Source organism: Mobula hypostoma, chromosome 27 (assembly GCF_963921235.1).
Source record: "Mobula hypostoma chromosome 27, sMobHyp1.1, whole genome shotgun sequence".
Lineage (NCBI taxonomy): Eukaryota > Metazoa > Chordata > Chondrichthyes > Myliobatiformes > Myliobatidae > Mobula > Mobula hypostoma.
Window position 1 is genome coordinate 14,053,971 of NC_086123.1, and position 27,826 is coordinate 14,081,796.

The window sequence follows — 27,826 nt, forward strand, 5'->3', positions numbered from 1 at the left end:
AGGTATAAGAAGCATAACACACCAATGTCCAATTACAATTCAGTGGTAATTGTCATAAAAATCTTTACTTGACCAGAAGAGGTTACAACGGCACTTCTATTGGGTATAAAGTTACCTGACAAGATAACAAGTTGATATAATTATTTAGCAACTTTCATCAGTGAAACATGGGTTCAAATATAAGTAATCTGTTCTGTAGGGTCCAAATGTAACAATTGTCAGTCAAGCTCCAGGAAAAAAGATCCTACAATACAAATGACCCCAACTTACACTAAATAAAATAAGTTAGGTAGTGGATGTTGCAAGGCATTTGATAAGGTCCTGCATGGGAGGTTGGTCAGGAAGGTTCAGTTACCTGGCATTCAAGATGAGGTAGTGGATTGAATTAGACATTGGCTTTGTGGGGGAAGCTAGAGAGTGGTAGTAGATAGTTGCTCCTCTGACTGGAGGCATGGGACTAGTGGAATGCCGCAGAGATCAATGCTGGGTCCGTTGTTTATCATCTATGTCAATGATCTGGAAGATAATGTGGTTATATGAATCAGCAAATTTGCAGATGACACCAAAGTTGGGGGTGCAGTGGACAGCAAGGAAGACTATCAGAGATTGCAGTGGGATCTGGATCAGCCTGAAAAATGGCAGGTGGAATTTAATGCAGAAAAGTGCGAGATGTTGCACTTCGGCAGGACCGGCCAGGGTAGGTCTTACACAGTGAACAGTAGGGCACTGAGGAGTGTGGTAGAACTAAGGGATCGGGGAATACAGATTCGCAATTAATTGAAAGTGCCAGCAGAGGTAGATAGGATCATAAAGAAAGCTTTTAGCACATTGGCCTTCAAAAATCAGGAGATTGGATGTTATGTTGATGTTGTATAAGACCTTGATGAAGACAAATTTGGAGTATTGTGTGCAGCTTTGGTCACCTACCTGCTGGAAGGATGTAAATATGGTTGAAAGGGTACCGAGAAAATTTGCAAGGATGTTGCCGGGGCTGGAGGATCTGAGTTACAAGGAAAGTTTGAAGAGGTTAGGACATTATTCCTTGGAACGTTAGAAGATTGAGGGGAGATTGGATAGAAGTAAACAAAATTATGAGAGGTTTGGATAAAGTTAATGCATGCAAGCTTTTTTCAGTGACACTGGGTAGAACTAGAGATCATGGGTTAAGAGTAAAAGGTGAAAAGTTTAAGGGGAACATGTGGGGAAACTTCTTCACTCAGAGAATCGTGAGTGTGGAACGAGATGCCAACGCAAGCCCGATTCAATGTTTATAGAGATGTTTGGACAGGTACATGGATAGTACGGGTATGGATGGCTATGTGTCCAAATGGTGCAGGTTGATGTGACTAGGCAGTTTAGAAGGATTGGCATGGACTAGATGGGCCGAAGAGACTGATTCAGTGCTGTTCTTTTCTATGACTGTAAAATAGTGAAATGACAATTGTCTCCAGAAGAGATGGCAAAAAAAAACCAGGATTCAGTAGAATTTCGTACTGTTACAAAAGTATAATGTTCTTCCAAGGTGTTTATTGAGGATATAAACTGTTATCTGATTCAGAACTGCATGGCAATGGGACCATGCGACCGAAAGGGGAAGTGTTACACCTGAATCAGAATCAGATCAGGTTTATAATCACCAGCATGTGACGTGAAATTTGTTAACTTAGCAGCAGCAGTTCAATGCAATACATAATCTAGCAGAGAGAGAGAAAAAATGAAAATAAAAATAAATAAATAAATAACGTATATTGAAAAGATTTTAAAAAAGATTTTAAAAAGTGAAGTTCCTCTCCTTGACAAATATAATATTGTCTTAAAACTAATTGTAAAGGTTTTCTTTCCCTAAAATAAAACAAGACAGAAAGGAAAAGACAGGAGCTTCTGCAGATACTGAAAATCCAGAGCAACACACAACAGAAAGGTTAATTGATTGGAATGCTAAAATTATGAAAATGCTCAACAAAGTATTTGTCTAGAATGCATTTCAGTGCTGGACTCTTCCTCTTGTATTTGACATCAATGATCCTGTTGAAGGAATCCAAGTCCAATTCATCCAAGTGTGCTGGTAATACAAAGCTCATGGCATTGTGGCTGTCAGGAGCACACAGACAGGTTACCGTGAGTATAGATCATTTTAGCGAGTGGGCAAGGACATGGCAGATGGTAAGTAGTGTGGAAAAGTGTGAAATCATCCACTTTGCTTAAAAGGAAATAATTCTTTAAAATGATGACAGTTTTGAAAGCTATTTGTTCGGAGGGACCTTGGTGTCCTTGTACATGAACCTCTTAAGCTTAATGTGCAGCTACAGCAAGCGGTTAGGAAGGCAAGTGAGCTGCTGCCCTTTCTAGGAGGAAGACTACAGCACAGGAGCAAGAAAACAGTGGACAGGTGTGGTCTCACTGCCCAGGGAAGTAAATACAAAGGTTCTTGTGATTCTAGGGATGGAGTGGGCTATCTTGTCCACAATCTTATTAAAATATGCAAAATTAAATTAAAATATGCAACTTCAAAGAGCTCAATGACCAACCTAACCAGAACCAGATGTCACAATCCTAATCTAGGTGGTCCACCATTCATGTCAGGGATGAGAAAAGAGTACTGAATCTTTAGAATTGGTGGCTCAATTGCTGAGTATATTCCAAATAATGGTAACTATAATTTTTTGAATTTTAAAGGATTCAGGGAATTGTGGGCTAACAACAATAGGCACAAGGGACCAAATGGCTTACTCCCATTTCTAATTCTTATATTTTTATGAGAGCACAGAACTCTAGGACAAAGAACAGACACATTGAAAGGTAATCCAGGTGTGTGCATGAAGGAACAGGAAATACTGATCAGGTGTTATGAAATAGAATTCAACATAAATATCAGAATGAGCTAGTTGGAGTTGAATGTCTTAATTCTGTTAAGTATAAAATTATCAAAAAACAGATAGAAATATCAATTCCTCCAAAAGCACCACAACCTTGTTGCGGTTTGGCGGTTTGTGTGTCTCAATGACCCATAGAGCTATGCATGCTGAAGTCAGGGCTTCATGCTTTCGCTCTTGATAGGGTCACCCATGCCAAACAGGTCAAAGGGTAGAGGCCAGTCTAAGAGTGGGCCACCGGTCCTCCAGGTTCAGGGGTTCAGCTCAGAGCTAACTACCCCGACTGGTCAAACAAAATTGTTATGGAAAAAGCAATGAAGAATCCTCCTACACCTGAGTGCGACAGTATTCCTGAGTCTCCACCTGGAACTTGTATGACTGGCAGTAATCTGAGAGGAAGCTATTGACATGATGAAGGGTGCTGAGAACACCACCAGAGATGGAGGACCTTTATTGCTGCCATAAACACAGGAATATCACGGCGATGTGGTTCAAGACTCTGAGGATAAGATTATATCCAGAAACTTTAGTTACCACAAACCATACAACTTACATGTGATGCAAATTTTCTACATTTTTAAAGTGTATGATCAAAAATGGTATTTTATAAGTTGCCAAAGCCTCCATATAAAAATGATTTCTCCTTTAAATGCAACAGCAGTGAAACATTAAGCTTACAAAATACCCCAAAATGTATACTTTTAATTGGTTACATCATTAAAATTTATACATTTTTAAAAATACATCACAAACATTAATCACAAAAAAATTAACAGCACAGTCATAACTTCAACTGTAAACAGATTGTGAAGTAATTCAAGATTCATTCAATACCTGATGCATTAAACCATGTTCCATCACATTAGAAAATCACTCTAAGTTCAGCATCAGTCACATAAGCAGCAGCTTCAATTAGAATTTTTAAAAAATGCTCCTTGACTTATTGCAGAATGAAGTATTGTTTGCAACATCAGCGAATTCCTGTGCCATGTTTAATAATCTGGCTTTCTGATGTTTACACTTGGAATCAATCACCTTACTTAATGGAAAGGTGGATTTGTACAAAATATCCATTAAAAAAGGGGGAACATATCAAGGAATTAGGGAAGGTGTAAGAGGAATAATATTGTGGGTAATTGACACCACTTAAAGTACCATGTATTTCAAAATTATCCACATGAACCACGAGGCGATTTAAGAATTTTAATACAAAGGTCCTCTTTTAAAGTGAGCAAGGTGTTCATTTTCTTGCCGTCAAATGTTAGAATTTAGAAAGAAATGAGAAAAGCACCAGTGATCGTCTACATTACACACTGTCCCTAGAGATAGATAAATGACTACACTTAGTAAATGTTAACAACAAATAATATCATCCTTTCAGTTTGGAAGTAGTCTACCTATGTACCAATATAAACACTTGAAAATTGATACATCAGAGCGTTACAAAAAGTGGAATTAATCCAACATTATTGGTATATTCTTAAATGGGATGTAATTAATTATTTGTTATATTATGCTTGTCCTGGGATCATCCATCGGGAACAGACTGACTTTTCCATATGGCATGATGAAAATTGTGTGATTTGGTTAAAGTGCAACCTGCTACTATATATCTAGTAAACATCAATCTTTCCACAAGAATGGATACATACATAATTGGTTGATGACTAAGATCTGAGGAAACACTGATGACTATATTGAATTTGTGCAGCTTTTACATCCAACTGGAAAACAAGTAGCCCAAGTAAAGGAATGGATCATCACTGTAAGGTGGAGACTTTCAGTGGAATCATAATCCTTGATTCCATGTACCGGATCAATGGAACTGTAGGAATTGAGATAAAGCAGAGTTATCCATTTCATCACCGAAAATCAATATAGCATTTATTCTCTGATACTCAGTATATTGTGTGCATTCTAATCTTAGTGAAATCTAGATAGATTACCAAGAATACCAGATTGAACTAGTTGAGGAATTGTTTGAGCCTTGCACCTAAGCGGAACCAAATGAGGTAAAGCAAGTTTAGATAACACAGGTAGTAGAATTTAGAAAGAAATGTACAGGGGTGGGGGGAGGAGGGTTGGGATTTGTTTTTCTGGTGATGGGGGTGGGGGGGGGTGTTGATCTTGCCATGGATGTGTGATTTAAATTTGGTGCAATTTGGATTGGGATTTGATGGGTTTTTCTACAAAACTATAAAAGTTTATTTATATCATAACTGCACAAGGTACAGACATTGAGTATTTATGACAGTGAGTACACTCAGATTAAAATATGGTTACTAGTGTCTTTTAGACTATCAATACTCTGGAGGGGCCCACCGCTCCCGGAAGTCCCACAGATGTGCCCATTGTGACTGCATGCTCCCTCTCCAACGACAGCCGGGCACGAAAAGGGCAGGCAATCGGCCCGGGCAGCGCCCGTCACTTTCCACCGCATCGACCTGTGAATGGCCATCTTGGCCAGGCCCAGGAGCAAGCACAACCAGGAGATCCTCTTCATGACCCGCCCCCTTCTGAATTTGACGTTCTTGGGGTTTGACTGTTTTGTTCCTCTGCGTTGGGGAGGGGGGTTTGCTTTGACGCCCATGTTGTGCTATGTAATTTGGGGCGATTTGTAAGCGCTGTTTTGGTGCGGGGGAGGTGATGCTTTTTCTTTGAACTTCCTTGGTTTTCTTTGGCTTCATGGCTATCTCGAGAAGATGACTCTCAAGAGTTGTATACTACATACGTACTTTGATTATAAATGAACCTTTGAGGTTAAGATTTTATGTCATGGGCAGTCAAAATTCAGTCTTCCAGGCACCTTAGCATTTAATAACAACCTGCTGGGTTCCGAGTGCACTGTCAATCTGACCAAAGCTCCACCAGCTACCAGCATTCATCTGTGCACTAGAGCTCATGGTGTTAGGGGAAGTGTTTTAGACTAGTTTGAAGATCGGTTTACGAAAGACAGAGGGTCAGAGTAAACAGGTATTTTTCAGGCTGTTAGGATGAAGTGCCCAAAGATAATTCCTTGGCCCTCAATTATTTATAATTCATATTCATTCCTTGCAGAGCAAGGTCACCAGGGAGGTCTCCATAATGGAGTAAGACTGTCCTACACAATGCAGGGAAGTGTTTGAGGCCACTCCGTCTTGTCAAAGGAGTAGATGTCTGTACCGCAGTGTAGAACTGTGCTCCCAGAAGCTAGCTCACCAGTGTAGTTCGAGGAGCTTTTCCAGCAACTGGAGATTTCTGCTATTCAGCTGCACTTTCCTGGAGGGCCAGAGATCACTCTCTAAAGAGAGTGACAGCAGCACAGAACGAATCTTAGCCTAGAAATCTGAGTGATCATCACCTTGACTTCATGGCAAAATGGAGATGGGGTTGTACTTCAGGACTTGATATGTCACGTATCTCAATTGGAAAAAGAATGTCAGCTCTTTAAATAGGACAGTTTCAGGTGAGGTGGACCTTGTGAAAGAGCATTATTCTGTAAATAAATCAGAACTACTGTTTTTCAAATCAAGATGAGAAGGGACAACATTAACTTCATTAATTGCATTACTCTTGATGGTATTTGGGGTGTTTAATGTAAATAGTTTCTAACAATAACAAGGGGTTGAATTTCCTGCTAGGTAGCAGTAGCCCAGAAATTGTGGCCATCGTGCTCTATGCTTTGTCGTTGTTGTTCCTCTCCACGACTTGTGGCGAATCAGGAGGCAACCTTGCTGTTTCTTCAGCATTTGTTTGTTTTACAAGGCTGAGTTGCTAGCTCGACACACAACCAAGCACGGATTAAAAGCATGCAAGGAGACGGCTGGATTTGAACCTGGGACCACTCACCTCAAAGACCGGTGCGGATTCCTCTACACCTCTGGCCAACTGATACCTTATGCTTATTTAAGCCTATTTTCAACCGCAAAACCCTTTTTTTAAAGAGATGTGCAAGGGAATTTCAAGGCCAACATACTTAAGGAGAAAAGAAAATTAACTCTGAAGCAAACAATGAGGTATTAAAATGGTGACTGAAGTTTTGATCAAAGCCATAAGATTATTGCCTAAATTTGGCATTTGTTCACTAACATTTCAAATTTAAAATTTCCATCTTCATACTTGAACGCCTCAATAGCCTTGCACTCTCTGTCAGAATCCTCCTCTGGTTCTACAGCTCTGCACACCTCGTTGCCTCATTCCCACTGCTCCACTCTTAGCTGTACATTCAGTTGCAGACCCCAACCCTTTACACAGGCTTAATCATGCCTCCTCAAATCTCCTCACTTGGTTAGTTCTTTAATTGCTGCCTGATTCAGCTCCTGTGAAATCCCATGAGGTTTACTGCATTCTTAATTAACATTACTGTTTTTTTAAAGAGGGTGATGTGGAGAGGTTTAAGAATTCCACGCTCAGAACCATGCAGTGCAAGACTTGCTGGTTATTTTCCACTACATACAGAATATTAACTTTCACAAGGGTGGAATTCATTGCCACAGACTACTGTGTATACTTTTGGTTATACTTAAAGCGGAGGTTGATAGGTTCTTGATTAGTCAGGGCATCAAAGGTTACGTGAAGAAGATAGGTGAATGGGTTTCAAAGGAATAATAAATCAGCTATGATGGAATGGTGGAGCAGACTTGATGGGCCAAGTCAGGGATGGCCAACTTGTGGCGCATTAGATGATAAGAAATGGCTCATTGCACCCCAGTGATAATAATAAAAAAGTAAGCCTACTCATGAAAAAGTATTAACCAAAAACCGATTTGTAGAAAAAAAATTCTGTATCAGGAATTCAAGTAGCTTAGAGCTAGAAATGGGTTTTACTAAAAATAAATCTAAAATTTAGCAATTAATTTTAGCAATTTTATTATTTCGTGCACATCTTTTGGCTAAGGTTATCTTCTTTCACATTAAAAAAAAAGTTCAATGAGTCAAACTATGAAAGAAGGACTTTTGTTCTGCAGTCGTTCCATAACTATTCAATACGTGCTTGATACTTGTTTGATCGTGAGGCGCCAGGCGTCTGCACCAGCGGTGCGTCGCAGGTTTTTGCCAGTCAGTTTACAATTGACACTCGTGCGCTACGGAGTTGTGCTTTGTTCGTCCTTTGTGAACATTTGCAGTTTTGTACTTTTTCGAAAATTAAGCCTTGTTTTTACATTCAGTTACCCATCAGTGCAAAAGAAAATGAGCAAAAGAAAAGCAGAAAGTGATAGTAAGTACGAACTCAATGAGCAGGGGGAAAATGAGTTCTCATTTATAGCGGGTCCGTCAGGAAAACCATTGTGCATTGTTTGTCAAAACACTTTCTCACATAATAGAAGACATAATCTTAACAGACACCATAAACACAACATCAGACTGAAATAGAAGGAAAATTGAAGCTAGTGCTTGGGTCTGAGTTAACGGAAAGAATATGTGATTAAGAAAAAGGAAGAAATCAAAAGAAGACAAAATATATTTGTTAAAAGAAGTTGTGAAAGTTTGGCGATGACAGAAGTGTCCTACGAAATTGCTTTAGTGTTGGCCAAAAACCATAAGTCTTTCTCTGATGGAGAAGAAATTGTTAAGCCTTGTCTCCAAATATTTGCAAGATGTCTTGTGGGATATCGGAAAGAAAGTAGATGAAATTGTTCTGTCAAAGCAAGCAGTTAAGAGACGCACCGAAGAACTCTGTCATGATGTACTTTCTTTTCTTTAGCTTTGGACGAATCTGCTGATATATGTGATGTAGCCCAGTTAAACATTTTTATAACAGGAATTGATGATAATTTTAGCGTCTTTGAAGAACTTATTAGTCTTGAGTCGCTTCATGGAAAAATAAGAGGATCAGACATATTTGACAAAGTAAAATCATGCCCAGAAAATCTACAACTAGATTCTAGTAAACTCTAGTAAATTCTAGTTTGTACTGATGGAGCACCGTCAATGATAGGTAAAGCCGCTGGGAATACAACTTTGCTTGAAAACTTTTTAGGTCGACCTCTACTAAAATATCACTGCATTGTACATCAAGAGTCACTGTGTGGAAAAACTTGAAATGTGCAGCATGTATGTTACTGGTTATGAAATGCGTGAATAAAATTAGAGCAAGAGGATTAAACAGACAAGAATTCAAAGAATATTGTGAAATGTTAGATTTGGAATATGGCGATCTCGTCCTTCATTGTGAGGTGCGCTGGCTTTCTACAGGACAGGTTCTCAGTAGATTTTGGAAACTGAAAAATACTGTTCATAATTTTCTAGAAGAGGAAAATGAGCTGCCTGAGGAAAGAGCCCGTTTATGTGATAACAATTGGCTATTTGATTTAGCATTTCTAGTTGATGTTACCAGCCATCTCAATAATCTAAATTTGAAACTCCAGGGCAAGAACAAATTGTTTCCTAGCTTGGTAAATGATATCAATGCATTCAAGATGAAGTTAAAACTGTTCACCTCTCAGTTAGAAAATGAGGATTTGAGCCAGTTTCCACACTTAAAAGAGCATAGTGAATGTGCTGAAGATAATGGCAATTTTACAAAATATATTGAAAAAATCAGGTTATTGCAAGAGTCATTTGAAAGTCGTTTTCATGATTTTGCTAAAGAAGACTGCATACTTGCATTTATACACCCATTTTCACTTGGTGAACAAAAAATCATGAAGATGCCTAGCAACATACAAATGGAACTTATTGACTTGAAAACAAATTCATTATTGAACATGAAATTTGATAAGCTTCCCTCAGTCCCAAATGCCTCTGACATGATTAATTTCTGGCGATCATTACCCTGTGAACATTTTCCAGAACTAAGAAAATTTGCCCAGAGTTATGTCTGTAGTTTTGGAACGACATATAGATGTGAACAAGCATTTTCAGCCATGAAATTGATTAAAAACAAAACGAGGTCGCGACTGACTGATTCAAATTTGAAGAATTCTCTGCTGCTCTCAGTAACTAATTTAACTCCAAACATTAAAAGCCTGGCGAAATCAAAACAGACTCAAAAGTCTCATTAAGGTAAGTAATGTTTATCTTGCTTTTATATTACATCAATATATCATGAAAAAATGCTAAATATATCTATATTAACATTTTTTACAAGAATTGAATGGGGGAACAAGAGTTGTATGGTGCATCTGAACTCGTGAGTGAAAAAAATTGATGCATGGAATGTAAAAGGGCCCTGGGCCAAGTGGCCTAATTCTGCTCCTATGTCTTATAATCAATATTTGGAGGAACAGGAATGAGGAATAAAGGTATTGAGATATGAATTTTAGCACTGGGAGGAGGGTATCAATTTGAAAAGTGTGGTCACAGCGCTCGAGGAAGGGGACACATTCAGTGAGCCATTTAATTCAGTTTGTATCTGGGCAGGGTTCATCACAGCCAGATCTCCTGCATCAATGTCAAAACTGTTACCAAGATACAGCAGAGCTGCTGTCCTTCAGGACATGAGTTCTGAAGCTTCAGAGAAGGCCCGTAATTATGCCACCTCGCTAGCCCACAGCTGATTGCCAAGAACAAGACAGCCTCGTAAATATGGATGTATTTAAATATCTAAAAGCAAATTAAATAGGGCAAAGATCTTCAGTGATATTTACAATCACTAAATATCTGTCCGCCCTTGTTCTGACCTTGGGCTACAAATAATTATTTACTAGCAACTACCGGTTACAGAAAGCCTTTAATATTTGAGAATTTTAAACTTAAGTTTTCTCTGTGTTTCCCACTTAATTTGTTAGAAGCTCCTAAAGCAATATTATGGTAGTTAGGTTACCTGTATAATAGACACACTCATCCCATCCAGCCTTCTGCCAGGCTGCATTCCTTGTTTCATGCCTGGACTGAAGGTCTTTGTAAGCTAGATTAGTTAACGACATGAAAAAAAAATCATTTATTCATTGTTCACATTAAATTTGAAAGTTTTAGTATGAGGAATAACAGCTTGCATTGGACGCATTATCAGGCGACAGAATTAAGAACTTATTTATAAAATGAAGCAAACTTTTATTAGCTGGAAGGCACAATCTGAAAATAAGACTTTACAAAGGGGAACGGGACACATATTTAAGAAGAGTGATTTGCAAGCCTGTGGGGGGAAAGGCAATACCAATTAGTTTCAAAAATAGCACAGCCTCAGTGTGCTAAATGACCTTCCTTCACGCTGCATAATTCTGTAGACGCATGTTCAGGGGTATGAAAGGAATATTTTCAATCACATCGTCAAACCCTTTAGTAATTTAACCTCAGTTAGTTTGTGTGTGGTTTATCTGAGATCTCAGCAGTTAAAACCGATGACAAGCTAACAGTTGTGTTATCCACTGCCACGTCAATTTATTGGAAAGTATGTGGAGGAATTCAATCCAGTCAATTATACCTTAAATATTCAATAGCAGAAAACCACTTCCCAGAAGGCAGTTTCAATTTACTGCTCAAGTATTATGTAATTGGAAATCTGTTCAGCTAATCCACAATGCAATTTGTGCATTAGTGCGAGGTGTTGTACTTCAGTAGGACCAACAAGGATAGGTTTTACACAGAGAATTGTAGGGCACTGAGGAGTGCGGTTAAACAAAGGGACCTCGTGGTACTGGTCAATAATTCATTGATGTGGCGCCATGGGTAGATAGGGTCGTAAAGAAAGCTTTTGGCACATTGGCCTTCATAAATCAAAGTATTGAGCACAGGAGATGGGATATTATGTGAAGTTGTATAAGACATTGGTGAGGCATAATTTGGAGTATCGTGTGCAGCTCTAGTCACCTACCTACAGGCAGGATGTAAATAAGGTTGAAGGAGTACAGAGAAAATTTACAAGGATGGTACCGGGTCAGGAGGACCTGAATTATAAGGAAATATTAAATAATTAGAACTTTATTCCTCAGAATATAGAAAATTGAGGGAAGATTTGATAGAGGTATACAAAATAATGAGGGGTATAGAGAGGGTAAGCACAGGCAGGCTTTTTCCACTGAGATTGGGTGGAAATACAATTAGAGGTCATGGGCCAAGGGTGAATGGTGAAAATCTTAAGGGCAACACGGGGGAAACGCCTTCACTCAGAGGGTCGTGAGAATTTGTAAGAGCTGCCGGAGGTGGTGCACGCGATCTGGAGTTCAGCGTCTAAGAGAAGTTTGGATAGGTACATGGATGGCCAGGGTACAGAGGGCTATGATTCAGGTGCAGGTCAATGGGACTAGGCAGTTTAAATGGTTCAGCACAGACTAGATGGGCCACAGGGCCTGTTTCTGCACCATACTTTTCTTTTTACTCTATGGCAAATTCTGTAAAATGCCTGGGAAGCAAACTGACAATATAGCCCAAACATTATTGTAAGATATTTCATTTTACATACCCCAAATGTGATGCACTACATAGAGGTCACCAACCAGTGAAAAGAATCCACCAACAGCTTCATTGTTTTCCTGCCGGAACCGAATAGCTCGGGCCCTGAGAACAATCAAAGGTCGACAATTATTTTAAAAAGTCCAAGTTGCATTAGCATTTGTGCTGACTGCTGGTGAATCAAAAAAAATGGGATGAATTATTTAGTCTTCCACCTGAAATGTTAGCACTGTTTCTATTCCCACAGATGCTGCCTGACCTGCTGAGCATTTCCAACATTTTCTAATTTTACTTTACAATTCCAGCATCTGCAGCCTTTTTGACACAATTCAGGCAATGGGCTTCTGAGATATGGAGATTATTACATCCCACAGGAAAACAGGTTTTTTTTAAAATCTAGAGACAAGAATACTAACTAATAGTAAAACTGAGGGTTTCAGCAACTCATGATCTGAGGCAAAGTGTGACGTCACAGAATGGAAGACCAGTCTCACCACCCTCTGAGTGAAGTTACCCCTCATGTTCCCCTTTCACTTTTCACCTTTCCCCTTAACCTGTGACCTCAGTGGAAATGGTCAGTCAGAAGCTCATTTCAGGGTTCAATACAAATTAAAGTGCGCCTTCAACAATATTGCTCTCCACAAGAAGGCCTGTGACCATGAGCATGGTTCTGCTTGATTAAATCTGTAAAGAATGGGTGGAATCTTCTTTCAGAGAGCGTAGCCTTGAAATTGGCAACATGGGGTGGATTTTCTAAGTATGTTGAATGACGGAGGGTTGCAGATGCAAAGCCTAACCCAAACCAAAATGATGATGTACAAACAGCTGATGAGTGTCTTACATAAGGCCGTTTGAACCCAGCCCTGTCAAAGAATGCCTCGAAGGTAACTAATAACAGGTGTTAGCACTTGTCGGAAACAAAGTACGAGGGATAGGTTCATGGCCTAAGGTAGCAGGAGTCAATTTTAGAAAACCTAGCACATTTATTTTTCAACATAGTCCCCTCCTACATGTACACACTTAGTCCAGCGGTCGTGGAGCATACGGATCCCTTCTTTGTAGAAGTGGTCCACAGCAGGGGTGATTGATAAGTTTGTGGCCTAACATAGAAGGACATGAGTTATTAACTTCGAACCTTCTGCATTATCACTCAAACAGTTGAACTGCACGTGCATGTAACGCGAGTGTCTTGGACCTCCAGGTGGTCCACAGCAGGGGTGATTGATAAGTTTGAGGCCTAAGGTAGAAGGAGATGAGTTATACAGCTCTCGTTACATGCACATGAAGTTCAACTCTTTGAGTGAAAATGCAGAATGTTTGAGGTTAATAACTCATCTCCTTCTACGTTAGGCCACAAACTTATCAATCACCCCATGTTGTGGACCACTTCTGGAGGTCCAAGACGCCGACTTCTACAAAGAAGGGATCCGTATGCTCCACAATCTATGGACTCAGTGTGTAAGTGTAGGAAAAATAAATGTGCTAGGTTTTCTAAATTTGACTCCTTCTACCTTAGGCTACAAACTTATCAATCACCCCTCGTATGTAGATCATACACAGTCATCACCCTATCCTCCGCCACAAGCTACAGACATTCTTCTGTTCATTTCTGCATTGATGCCAAGGTTGTCTGGGCTTTGAACCACATCTGAGAAAGGTAGAGCAGGTGGAATAAAGATTTCATGATTTCAGTTTTCAACCATTTTGGCAACAGGCTCAGGGAATTTGGGCCTAGTCCAATTCTTGCTGCCACATTCAGTGAAGGTCACCTCCACCCTTCCAGGGATCAGTCCTCTGCCTCACACAGACTCTTCTCCTACCTCCTATTCCAGAATTAATAGATACATCCCTCCAGATACAGCGAATGTGCAACTTTATACAACCTAAACCTGCAAGCCCTCCCCAAATAAGAACCATCAGATTTTCCCTTTTATTCAGGAAATAAACTGGTGTCCAAGCCTGTGTGCCCATTTAAAACGACAGCTCTGTAACTGTACTAAATGAGACTATCTGGGCGAGGTTCCCCCCAGCAGTCCGAGTGCCCCAGTCAGGGGCACTGCACAGGTCAGCTTTTTTCTGACCTTCACACCTGTGCATCGCAACTCGGAGGACAGGAATGTGCTGGAAGTCAGAAGCCGGCAAGCCTCGCCTCCTGCTTTCCACCTGCTTGACTCAGTACTAAGTTTGGGAATCAGACTCTGTACGGCTAACACCTTTCATCAGAGTGTGTGGCAGCAATCGTGCACAAGGAACAGTCTAGGTTGTGCAGGATTCAGCCTTTTAACTCTGTTCGTCTCTCCCAGAATGCTGCCCGACTTGCTGAATATTTGGAGCATCTTCTCTTTCATTTCAACTTTATTTATTTATTGAGTTACGCTGTGGAATAGGCCCCTACGGCCCTTCGAGCCTCGCCGCCCAGCAATCCCCTGATTTAATCCAAGCCTAATCACAGGACAATCTGCAATGTCCAAATAACCCACCAACTGGCATGTCTTTGGACTGTGGGAGGAAACCAGAGCACCTGGAGGAAACCCACGTGGTCACGGGGAGAACGTACAAACTCCAGACAGGCAGCGATGGGATGTCCAGCCTCATTTGGCTTTTTGATCATTTCATACTTCGTGGCGTAAATGCACTTATGTGCCTGGAGGTCAGTCAGTTTACAGCTCTCACTGCCAATACATGGTTTATACAAACCACTTGGGGTTTCTTCATTTTTAAACGTAAGGCTTCATTGACTGTCACTTACTATCTTCAAGAAAAATATTTTGTGGAGAATGTGAATACAACAGAATGGTCTTTTTATTAAGACCATAAGACATAGGAGCAGAATTAGGCCATCTGGCCCATCGAGTCTTATCCACCATTCAATCACAACTGATCCTTTTTTAAAATCTCCTCCTCAACACCAGTTCCCGGCCTTCTCCCTGTAACCTTTAATGCCATGTCCAATCAAGAACCTATCAATCTCTGCCTTAAAAACACCCAGTGACCGGGCCTCCACAGCTGCATGTGGCAACAAATTCCACAAATTCACCACACTTTGGTTAAAGAAATTTCTCCGCATCTCTGTTTTGTAAGGGTGCCCCTCTATCCTGAGGCTGTGCCCTCTTGTCCTAGACTCCCCCACCATGGGAAACATCCTTTCCACATCTACTCTGTCTAGGCCTTTCAACATTTGAAAGGTTTCAATGAGATCCCCCACTCATCCTTCTGAATTCTAGCAAGTACAGACCCAGAGCCATCAAATGTTCCTCGTATGATAACCCTTTCATTCCTGGAATCATCCTTGTGAAGCTGCTCTGGACCCTCACCAATGACAGCACATCTTTTCTAGGATGAGGGGCCCAAAACTGTTCACAATACTCAAGATGAGGCCTCACCAGTGCCATATAAAGCCTCAGCATCACATCCTTGGCGCACAACAAAGCCACAAAAGAAAACATACGATGCATCATACATGATGTCTAAAAAAAACCACAATTATATTAATGCAATCATTACACAGGGGTCCAAAGTTTTGTAGATGCTGCCTGGCCTGCTGAGTTCCTCCAGCATTTTGTGTGTGTTGCTCAGACTTCAAACATCTGCAGATTTCCTCTTATTCCCAATGTTTCTCTTTAATTGTGTTGATGTGATTTAAAGGCAATTTGTAAAGTGTACACTAATTGAAACTGGATCCCTAGTGAGATGACATTGCAAATATTGTCCAGAATTATGATGAGAGCAACTGGAGGAGCAGCAATTTATTGCTTTTATTTTTATTATTCTTACAGAATCAACATTGTGGGAAAAGGTAGTAATAGAATTCAAACTTGTGAGCCAAATTTAGTCTCTCTTGTTAGGGCAACCCTTTCATCCCAGGTACTAACATGGTGAATCTCCTTTGTTAGACTTTAGGCATCGGTTAGTCTTGCGAGACCATGGATCTGCGCCTGGAAAGTCTTCACTCTCCAGTGCGCAGGCCTGGGCAAGGTTGTATGGAAGACCAGCAGTTGCCCATGCTGCAAGTCTCCCCTATCCACGACACCAATGTTGTCCAAGGGAAGGGCATTAGGACCCATACAGCTTGGCACCAGTGTCATCGCAGAGCAATGTCTGATTAAGTGCCTTGCTCAAGGACACAACACATGTTGCCTCGGCTGGGGCTCGAACTCACGACCTTCAGGTCACTAGTCCAATGCCTTAACCAGTTGTGCCCACTTTGTTGGACTATTGCCTCTTTATCTATAGTTCATACATCGGGCAGTGCAGTGGCATCGCAGTTCGCGCAATGTTTTACAGTGCCAGTGATCAGGGTTCAATTCCCACTGCTGTTTGTAAGGAGTTTGTATGTTCTCCACGTGACCATATGGGTTTCCTCCAGGTGCTCCCACATAGCAAAGACACGCGAATCTGAGTTAGTAAGTTGTGGGTGCGCTATTCTGGAACTGGAAGCAAGACAACACGTCTGGCCTACCCCCAGCACAACCTCGGACTCTGTTGGTAGTTTACGCAAATGACACATTTCGCTGTAGGCTCCGATGTTTCGATATACATAACGGTACTCTCAATCTGAATGCTATTATATCTTGAAATAGGCATTTTATATTCCTGGGGTTGGCTAATCCAAAATGGTAAAATTGTAAGCTGTAGCGCAGGAAGTTTTATTCCCTTGGTTGCAAAATCTCTTCCTGCAACCCTGCCCATCACAGATTTTTGAATATGTACGGCAGCAGATGTAACCAGTTAGGCAATAATTCTGCGTTACCACTGATCTATTTAATTTTGCAATCATTTATACTGCCATTAAAGTATTAGCAGAATGGCGTAGGTCCATGAGCAGAGAAGTTTGTATTTGAACACGACTTCTGTGAAATGTGACATGATTAGCAAGGTTTGGGATCACTTCAAGCACGTAGTGGACAGGAAATGGGAGGACAAAAAGCGAACAAAGTCAAATAGTCAAATCTAGAGGTATCAAAGGTTGGATGAGGGGGTTCAGCTGATCCAGGAGATGAATTAGGCAGAATTGAAGTTAGCGAGTAAACTGGAATACTCTAAGCAGGAAGAGGGGAGGAGGTGGTTAGGGAACATAACTGGACTCCAATATCAATCATCATTAGAACAGAGGTGAGGAGGAATTTCTATAGCAAAAGGGTAGTGCATCAGTAGAATCCATTGTCACAGATGGCTCTGGAGGCCAAGTCATTGGGTATATTTAAAGCAGAGGTTGGTGGGTTCTTGCTTAGTAAGGGCATCAAAGGTTCGAGGGAGAAAGCAAGAGAATGGGGTTGAGAAGGAAAATAAATCAATCACTGTCGAATGATGGAGCAGACTCGATGGACTGAATGGCCTAATTCTGTTCCTATGTTTTATGGTCATTGCCTCTCAATTTAATTCATATTGCTTTTCATCCTATTAAAGACCCTTTATGTTCTTTTCTCCTTCCCAATACTATCAGAGTCGGCTGCGGTCTGGTGCTTCCAATGCATCAGCAAGTTTGCAGCGCTTGGGGATTCATGGCAGGGAGAGTTTCTCCCTTCTACCGTCTGCGTGAGATGATGGGGCTATTGGGACTTGAGACTTTTTTTTTACTGTGCCCACGGTCTGCTCTTTATCACATTACGGTATTGCTTTGCACTGTTGTAACTATATGTTATAATTATGTGGTTTTGTCAGTTTTGGTCTTGATTTGTCCTATGTTTCTGTGATATCTTTCTGCAGGAACACTGTATCATTTTTTAATACATGCATTTCTAAATGACAATAAACGAGGACTGAGTGTCCTCGTAATCTAATCTAATCTCTGACATTTCGAACTTATTCACTTAATGAAACTTCTCCCAGTTCAATTGAAGATGAAGTGGAAACATAACTGCTCCTCTCCACAGATGCGATCTGACCTGCCAGCAATTCTAATATTCACTGTTTTTCCATTTTAGCTCTTCCATGTGCATGTGATTCAAGTATTCACTCACTGTTCCAGTCACATTTCTTGCCTTCTGTGGTGAACATACAAACTGTACCTGGTGATAGAGTGCTGGTACCTCTCTCCAGCTTCATGAGAATTCTCCTGCTGAACTTCAACACTGAGAACCAGTAGATTTTCTGACCATGGAAGGCCATCATAATTAGGATAATTCTTCACTACTCTTGGCTGTTAACAGTACATCTCTGAATATCCATCAGTGATCAGAATCCTGGACTTCTTGTTGCGCCTTTGCTGAAGAGTTTATTTGGTGATTATCACAACGCTTGCTGTTGCTGGGAGCTTAATGCTAACCGCATTCCTAGATCGCAGCAGTGACAACTCCTCAATAGGTAGTAAAACACAGTCGGCAGTCTGGAGATCATTTATTGAAATGCAGTGTAGAATTGGCCCCTCTGGATCTTTGAGGCACGCTACACAGCAACCACCTAAACACGGGACAATTACAATGATCAACTGACCCACTAAAAGGTAGGTCTTTGGACTGTGGGAGAAAACCTGAGCACCCGAAGGAAACCAATATGGTTACAGGGAGAATGTACAAACTCCTTATAGGCAGCGCCGGGAATTGAACCTGGGTCGCCTGTCCTGTAAAGCGTTGTGTTAACCACTACGCTACCATGCTGTCCCACTGAGATCATTGAAAGGCATCATGCATCATCAAAAAGCACCCAACAAGTATTATTTTGTATATTTAACCACTGCGAGAGCACATTTTACTCTTTGCTTGTGTGCAGCTTCTGACTTTCATGTTGTTACTGCAGACACCCCACCCCGCAAAAACTCATTTCAGGAAGGTAGCACCATCAATTTGCGGGAGACTTCCGGAATTTCCAGGAGAGGTGGGATGTCTGCAATAGAGTAGCTCCTTAGCAGCTAGCCAGCTAATTTAAATAATGTTAGCTATGCTAATGAACGAATGACAGCTGTTAAACTCACCTCAACATGTCTTCTACAGCCTTAACCCACCATGGGCAATAGAAAAGTCACTGTTGCAAACAGTGCAGTGAGCAACACTGTCATTATTTTTGACCCCTATTAGGCAAGGGTACACTTTAGGGTAGTCTGGGGTGACGTACTTGTTATATTTTCTCTTTTTGGAACACTCTGCCATGGCGCGTGCTCTCTCTCTCTCGCGCGCTTTTGCTTGCTTGCTCTTGCTATCTCTCTCGCTTGCTTTCTCTCTCTTGCTCTCAAAAAAATTGATTTCCGTGATATTGTATATAATTTGCGGGCATCAGGGAGCCACTATTAATATGCGGGAGACTCCCAGGACTTCCAGGAGAGGTGGGATGTCTGTTTCTGGGAAGCTGGTTCCACCATTGCTAAACTCTCTCAACTAAGTGACCATTAATAAAAGCCAAATCCCAACAACAGCAGTCTATTCAAATCCCACTTGACTCCATTCTGATGTTATCAGAAGGGTTTTGCACTTGGACACTGTTGGACAAAAAGCTGAAACAGACTAGTGTACTGTGCTGGGCAGTAATCCTTACTTTACTGCATCTGCAACAGGCTAAGGGCCAGACCAGAGGCATTCTGCTCTGGTGACCAAATAAGAGAAAAAGAGGTCCAGGCACAATCTCCAGAAAGCCATCTCACAGGTGAAGTGGCAATTCTGGACTAAACTTGAATCAATGAAGGGTGCTCTACAGCTGTGGCAGGGCGTGAATGCTATTACCTCATACAAAGTGAAATCAGATGACATTGGTGACAATAGAGCTTTGCTTCCAGATGAGCTTAATGTCTTCTATCTTGCTCTGACCATCAACCTTCACAAACCCTGATGACCCTGTGATTTCAGTCTCTGAGGCTAACGTGAGAGCACCCTTCAGGAGGGTGAACCCATGGAAAGCATCTGGCTCAGACGTGGTGCCTGGCCAAGCAGTAAAGACCTGTGCTGGTCAATTGGCTGTAACGTTCACCAATATGTTTAGTCATAGTCATAGTCATACTTTATTGATCCCGGGGGAAATTGGTTTTCGTTACAGTTGCACCATAAATAATAAATAGTAATAGAACCATAAGTAGTTAAATAGTAATATGTAAATTATGCCGGTAAATTATGAAATAAGTCCATGATACCAGGGAAGCATCCACCTGCATCGCTGTCAGCTTCTCCCCCAGCAGAGCAGGGCGGATGGTGTTGAACGCACTGGAGAAGTCAAAAAATATGACCTTCACAGTGCTCGCTGGCTTGTCCAGGTGGGCGTAGACATGGTTCAGCAGGTAGACGGTGGCATCCTCAACACCTATTCGGGGCTGGTAGGCGAACTGGAGGGGATCTAAGTGTGGCCTGACCATAGGCCGGAGCAGCTCCAGAACAAGTGTCTCCAGGGTCTTCATGATGTGGGAGGTCAATGCCACCGGTCTGTAGTCATTGAGGCCGCTGGGGCGCGGCGTCTTCGGCACAGGGACGAGGCAGGACGTCTTCCACAGCACAGGAACCCTCTGGAGCCTCAGGCTCAGGTTGGATACATGGCGAAGTACTCCACATAGCTGAGGGGCACAGGCTTTGAGCACCCTGGTACTGACACCATCCGGTCCTGCAGCCTTGCAGTCCTTAAACTCTTGCTTCAGCAAACTAAGGTACCCAGCTGCTTCAAGCAGGCCTCAAACTTACTGGTGCCTAAGAAGAAAATGGTAGCCTGTCTGGCAGCACTTGCATCCACTTGTGATGAAGTGGCTGATGACACATCAATACCTGCCTTGGATCCACTCCAGTCTACCCACCGGCACAACATGTTCACTGCAGATGCCGTCTTATTGGCTCCTCCCTCAAACCCAGGACATCCGAACAGCAAAGATGCATGCATAAGGATGCTCCTTAGCGACTACAGCTCGGTATTAAAGACTATCATTGCCTCGTAATTAATCAATAACCTTCAAGGCCTTGACCTCAATACCTCACTTACAGACCCCAGTCAGTCTGGATCTCCTCCGCAGTCCCCATCACAGCAGGTGCACGATGACGCTGTTGTGCTTAGTCCCCTGCTCTACTTGCTTTACACTTCTGACTGAGAGGCTAAGCACAGCTCTGGCACCACATTCAAGTTTGCTAACAACACCCCTGTCATGAGCCAAATCAAAGGAGGCGACAAATCAGTGTGGATATCTGCCTGAGCGGTGTGATGACAACAACCACCTCTTACTCAATGTCAGCCAAACCAAGGAGCTGATTATTGACTTTAAGAGGAGGAAACCGGAGGTCCCCAAAGGGGCACCAGAGATGGAGATGGTCAGCAACTTTAAATTCCTCTGTATTATCATTACAGAGCACCTTTCCTGGGTCAGGCACGCAAGTACAATTATGAACAAAGCATGGCAGCATCTCTACTTTCTTAGAATTTAGCAGAGATTCAGCATGACATCCAATACTTTGACAAACGTCTATAGATGTGTGGTGAAGAGTATATTGACTAGTTGCATCCCAACCTGGTACGGAAACACCAAGGCCCTTGAATGGAAAATCCTACAAAAAGTAGCGGATACAGCCCAGTCCATCACAGGTAAAGCCCTCCCCTCCACGGAGCACATCCACACAGGGCGCCGTTGCAGGAAAGCAGCATTCATCATTGTGGACCCCCAACACCTAGGTCATGCTCTCTTCTCGCTGTTGCCATCAGGAAGAAGGTACCGGAAACCTCAGGATTCACACCACCAGGTTCAGGAACAGTTCAAAGGTTCAAACGTTCAATGGTTCATTCTGCTGTCAAGGTATGCATGTACAATACAACTCTGATATTTCTCTTCTCCAGGTAGCAGATAGAAAAAGAAACAAACTCCAAAATCCACCATCCTCCTCCTCTGCTGAAAAAAAATCAGCGACAATTGCAACAAATTTCCACCCCCTCTTCCACAGAAAAAAAAACAGGGACATTAACAATCCCTGACCTGCTCACTGGCAGAAATACAGCAACAAATTCCCAACCCCACCCCCGCAACAGCAACAATAACAATCCCCGACCTCCCTCACTCACATGAAAAAACAGCAACAGTAGCATCAAAACCCCCAACTCCCTCCACCCTCCCCCGCACACAAAGAACTTACAGATCACCCACCCGCCAATCGGCCATGAAAAGAAAATGTCGAAGACCCAAAGGAGACCAATATAAATTACCGTTATTATCCCTCCACCATTAGCCTCTTGAACCAGTGGGGATAGTTTCACTCAACTACACTTGCCCGTCACTGAATGGTTCCCAGAACCTATGGACTCACTTTCAAGGACTCTTCACGTCATGTTGTTGATATCTGTTGTTTATTTATTTATTATTATTATTTTCTCTTTTGTATTTGCACAGTTAGTTGCCTTTTGCCCGTCGGTCGTTCCCCCGCCCAGCTGGGTGCGGTCTTTCATTGATCCTATTATGCTTTTTGGATCTATTGTGTTTGTGTGGTAAACCATACATATATGTTGTAACTGGGTTACCGGTCTGGACACATCCCTCTGCTGACTGCTCCTGTGGTTTCTCCCACAGACCCCTGAATAAAGGAGCTTGTGCCTCTGCTCCTCCCTCAGTCCAGGACAGATACTCAGCATGATGGAGGTCACATTTTACTGCTAATAAAAGCCTTTCAGTATTTACTCTACCTCCAGTCTTTTGGAGTTATTGATGGTGCATCAGAATGCCCACAAGAAAACAAATCTCTGGGTTGTATATGGTGATATTTATGTACTTTGATAATAAATTTACTCGAAACTTTGAACTTTGGCTGTGATCAACTCTGCAAATTGGAATGGGAACTATGTCTTTCAATTACTTACCTAAAATCTATTTTACTTACAGCCATTGACTATTTCATATGGAAACAACCGGGAGAGCCAAAGTCAAAGTACATTTATTATCGAAGTATGTGTACTTTATACACCCTTGAGGTTCGTCTTCTTACAGACAGCTACAAAACAAACCCAATAGAATCAACTAAAACAAAAGAAGACCGTCAAACACCCAATGTGCAGAGACAAAAAAACAATCAAACTATGAAAGTAAGCAAATAGCATTCAGAACTGAAGTTCACAAAAGTGAGTTCACACTGCGATAGTTGCAGGCCACAACCACAGTTCAGTGCAGAGATAAGCAAACCTTGCGGAGCAGCGATTTGAACCAGCTTGCGCCTCGCTTCCTTTCCAATCTGGCCCGGCGCTTAAATCGCCCAGACCTTGCTCTCAGACCTGGACCCTGCCGCTTTCACACGCTCTTGGCTGGTGCCCTGCCACCTCAATTCAGCCGGGACCCAACTCTTCCAATTCGGCTCGGCACTTAAATCGATCAAATATTGGGTCTTTCCTCGCTCTCAGCCCCGTGTCTGGGCCCCACCGCCTCAATTCTGCATCGCCTCCCCTCGGTACTGCCAAATCAAATTGTCTCCAAGTTCCCTCCAGGAATGGTCAAAGATTGGCTCATTCCCCTCTCTCCAGCCCGGACCCCACAGCCTTGATTCAGCCCGTACATACCAGACCGTAAATGTCCTGTGCCTTCGGGACTTCAGTTCCCACAGCAAAAATGCCAGGCCGTACAGGCGGTTCAAAAGCTCAACTCCGACAGGGGAGTTACAACCTATTGTCTGCCGTAATCGTTTAACAGAAAAAGTGTAATTAATGAAGTACTTAGTTGTTTTCTTTGTTTTATTTGCTACCAGCAAGCAGTTGTGGGTGCCATCTTAAACCAGAGCAGATCTACAGCCAGTCATCACAAGTTAAAACAATCTTCGTAGTACTTTCAAAAATGCTTTTACATTAAAAAAGCAACTTGCTTCCTTTTAATTTCTCCAATATAGAATTAATTGGAAGTGCATTCCAAGGCTGAAAATCAAACAGGATTTTCCACTGCTCTCATTGCAATCTTCTCCATGTCTTTGTTTAATGCACTTAATGAACCATGGTTATTTTTGCTCCATTTATTCCAGTTCCAGTTCCGTTCTGCCTTGTCACAGGCTAGTTAACTTGGTGACTTGGTTACCAATATCCCTTCCAAATTGACAAGCATATAACCTGGCAAAGACAACTCTGAAATTGGGAATTCAGATACATAATTTGTGATACTAGTCCACAGTGCCGTTAACCTACAGACTACTATATTCCTTCTATATGTTGTAATATAAGTAGCTATTTTCCTATATACATTCAGTGGCCACTTTATCAGGTACCTCCTGTGTCTAACAGAGTGGTCACTGAGTGCATGTTCACAGTCTTTTGCTACCGTAGCCCATCCATTTCAATGTTTAACCTGTTATGTGTTCAGAGATGCTCTTGGGCACACCACTGTTGTAACGAGTGGTTATTTGAGTTAGTGTCACCTTCCTCTCAGCTTGAATGCGTCTGGCCATTCTCCTCTGACCTCTCTCATTAACAAGGCGCTTTCATTCATAGAACTGCTGCTCACTGGATGTGTTTTGTTCTTCGCACCATTCTCTATAAACTCCAGAGATTATTGTGCCACTGGAGTGTATGTTTCTGCTGTCATAGCCCATCCCCTTCAAGGTTTTAAGTGTTATGCATTCAGAGATGCTCTTCTGCACACCACTGTTGAACGAGTGGTTATTGGAGTTACTGTCACTTTCCTGTCAGCTCAAATCACTCTGGTCATTCTCCTCTGACCTCTCATTAACAAGACATTTCCCCCCCCCCCCCACAAAACTGCTGCTCACCTAATGTTTCTTTGTGTTTTTCACACCATTCTCTTTGAACTCAAGAGACTGATTTGTGTGTGAAAATCCCAGGAGATCAGCAATTTCTCAATACTCAAATCATCCCGTCTGGCACCAATAATTAATCCACAGTCAAAGTCACTGAGATCGCATTTCTTCCCCATTCTGATGTTTTGTCTAAACAGCTACTGAACCTCTTGACCAGGCCTGCATGCTTTTATGCATTGAGTTGCTGCCACATGATTAGCTGATTAGATATTTGCATTAACGAGTAGGTGTATCTAATAAAAGTGGCCATTGGGTGTACAGTGATGTCTGATGATGAGGATCAAAATAGCATCAGATATTGTCCTCACAGAAGAACTACTTACAAAGAATTGGGGGAACATTGAGGGCAATTGCACACTTAAATTAAAGGAGTGGGGTGAGTGCTTACTTCCTCCGTCATCAACAGCTCATAATGGTGTAGGATTTCAAAGTTCTTTAGTCGTTCATTGCATTCCATAGCAGGGAATATAACTAGGATTACTCTAGTGCTTCTTTATAGGCCTATAATCTGTATAAGGCATTGAAGAATAAGAGGGTTGACATATCAATGGGACTAATACAAGGAATTTAGGAACTTCATGCACACGCACACATTATAGATAACACAAAAATTTTCAAATGTTTTCCTTCTCCATTTTAAAATGCTTTTAGAGCATTTTATAGAGTTAATTTTTAAAAAGTGTGGGCATTGTAAACTCTTAAACGATAAAAAAATTTTAAAAATGAAATTGGGCAACACCAAGTACAACTTTCTAATGTCACCCAATGTATTAACACTCCTGAATTATCCTAGATTTTTTTAGAGCCAATATTCATGCTGAAATTAGATCTGTTAAATTTGACACATATCTCGAGTCGCTCAGCTCAATACCAAACAACAACAGAACACATTTAGTAGGCCTATAAAAACTTACTTACCAGTTGTTACCCCATTCAATCATGGTCCCTGGCTAGAATGAAAGGAACGTATTAGATATTATTATGGCTAAACAAACATCACTACGATAAAATATATCCTGTAACATAAATTAATTCTCAAAAAGTTTAGACGTGATGCCACACAGTAAAGGGAGGATGATGGTCATATAATACTCAGCCAAAAGGATTGAGATGAGGAGCTCCCTCTTAACCAGTATAGACTAGAATAGAGGCAGAATTTTAAAATATGCTGATCGAAATAAATTGAGGGGAATAGTTAATACCAAACACAAGAAGCCTTTAGTGAAGACACAAAAAAAAGTGCCGGTGCTGAAAACGAACTTCTGAAGGAAATCAGGAGTCAAGCAACAGCACTTTTTTAATGAACTTAACTCTTAATCTTCTCATTGTTACCTTCAGGAAAGAGGTACAGAAGTCTGAAGGCACACACACAGTGATTCAGGAACAGCTTCCTCTCCTCTGCCATCCGATTTCTGAATGGACACTACCTCAATAGTTTTTTATTTCTGTTTTATCCCAACTTATTTAATTATTTGATGTACACATATACATATATACACACTTACTGTCATTCAGTTTATCTTCTCTATATTATCATGGAAAGCCAGGACTGGATGCAGAAAAATTGATCAAAGAAACAGGATGTCAATAAGGGGAATTGAAAGGGCAGGTGTAGGAAATTATGTCCATCTGTGGATGAGACAAGAACTAGAGGCCAAAGCGAGAGAACACACTCCGGTGAATGCAAGGAGATGTTCAGGACATACTTCTTGACCCATAGTGGTCGGAGTGTTGACTTTTCTACCACAGGGATACCTGTGTTGAAAGGCAGAAATGTATCTAAGGGGATCCTGGATAAGAAATAGAAGGATTTTCACTGATGGGAGGAGCAGAGATCCAAAGACTCAAAACCCCACTTTCAGTGAAAGGATTTCACCTCACCAGTGCCTTAAATGGGTGATGTCAGATTCTAAATTTCACCAAATGAGGAAATAACCTCCTCTAAATTCTACCAAATACAAGTCCAACTGCCCAATTTTTCCTCACAAGACAATCAGCCCATTCCAATGCTTTTTTCTAATTAAAACCCTGAACCTCTTCCAACACATTCCATAAATATTTATATTAAACCATTATTAAGCACAGTACTTGATGTGGTTTCTACTGTGTAAAGTACAACTCCCTACCTATGTATTTAATTTCCTAAAAATAAACAATAACATTCTGTCAGCTTTCCTAATTACCTGCAGTACATGCAAACCAGATTTCGGAAAACCACACACTAGAACATCCAGGTTCTCTTAAACCTCAGAGCTCTGTAGTCTGTCCCAGTTTGGATTCATTCCTTCATTGTGTGCTGGGTCGTATAGCATAGGCGATCATTGGCTTTTCAAGACTGTGATTATTCTTGGGAATTTTTCTCTGCAGAAGTGGTTTGCCATTGCCTTCTCCTGGGCAGTGTCTGTACAAGACGGGGTGACCCCAGCCATTATCAATACTGGTCAGAGATTGTCTGTCTGACGTCAGTGGTCACCTAACCAGAACTTGTGACCTGCACCAGATGCTCATACGACCATCCACCACCTGCTCCCATGGCTTCACATGACCCCAATCAGGGGGGTTAAGCAGGTGCTACACCTTGCCCAAGGGTGACTACAGGCCAGAAGAGGGAAGGAGCATCCTATACCTCTTTTGGTAGAGACACATCTCCACACTGCGACCAAACCACTTGAATTATCAGCTTTCTTTTTTTTCCAAAATTTTCTTGCCAAAATAGAGAATTTTACATTTTCCCACATTATATTGCATTTACCAGAGCTTTGTCCACTCACTTAACCACCTATATCAGATTATAGCCTCCCTATGTTCTCTCCCCAAATTACTTTCTGATGTGTACTTGTGCCAACAAATGTAACAACCAAACCTTGGCACCTTCATCCAAGCCTTTATACAAGCTGTATGAAACCGAGGTTCTAGCACTGATGTTTGCAACACACTCCTCAATATATCTTGCTGGCTAGAGAAATATTG

The 27,826-nt window shown here is 41.6% G+C and overlaps 1 protein-coding gene across 1 annotated transcript in view; it reads right to left on the bottom strand.

Annotated features, from left to right (window-relative positions):
* Positions 1 to 3,329: 3,329 nt before the first annotated feature.
* nipsnap1 (nipsnap homolog 1 (C. elegans)) overlaps positions 3,330 to 27,826 on the bottom strand; it is a 51,571-nt gene continuing 27,074 nt past the window's right edge. The window contains exons 7-10 of the mRNA XM_063034089.1: positions 25,775 to 25,806; positions 12,196 to 12,290; positions 10,618 to 10,701; positions 3,330 to 4,698 (exon numbers count right to left, since the gene is read on the bottom strand). Of these exons, the coding sequence (XP_062890159.1) occupies positions 4,634 to 4,698; positions 10,618 to 10,701; positions 12,196 to 12,290; positions 25,775 to 25,806 (276 nt within the window). The 3' untranslated portion in view covers positions 3,330 to 4,633. The remainder of the gene's footprint in view (positions 4,699 to 10,617; positions 10,702 to 12,195; positions 12,291 to 25,774; positions 25,807 to 27,826) is intronic.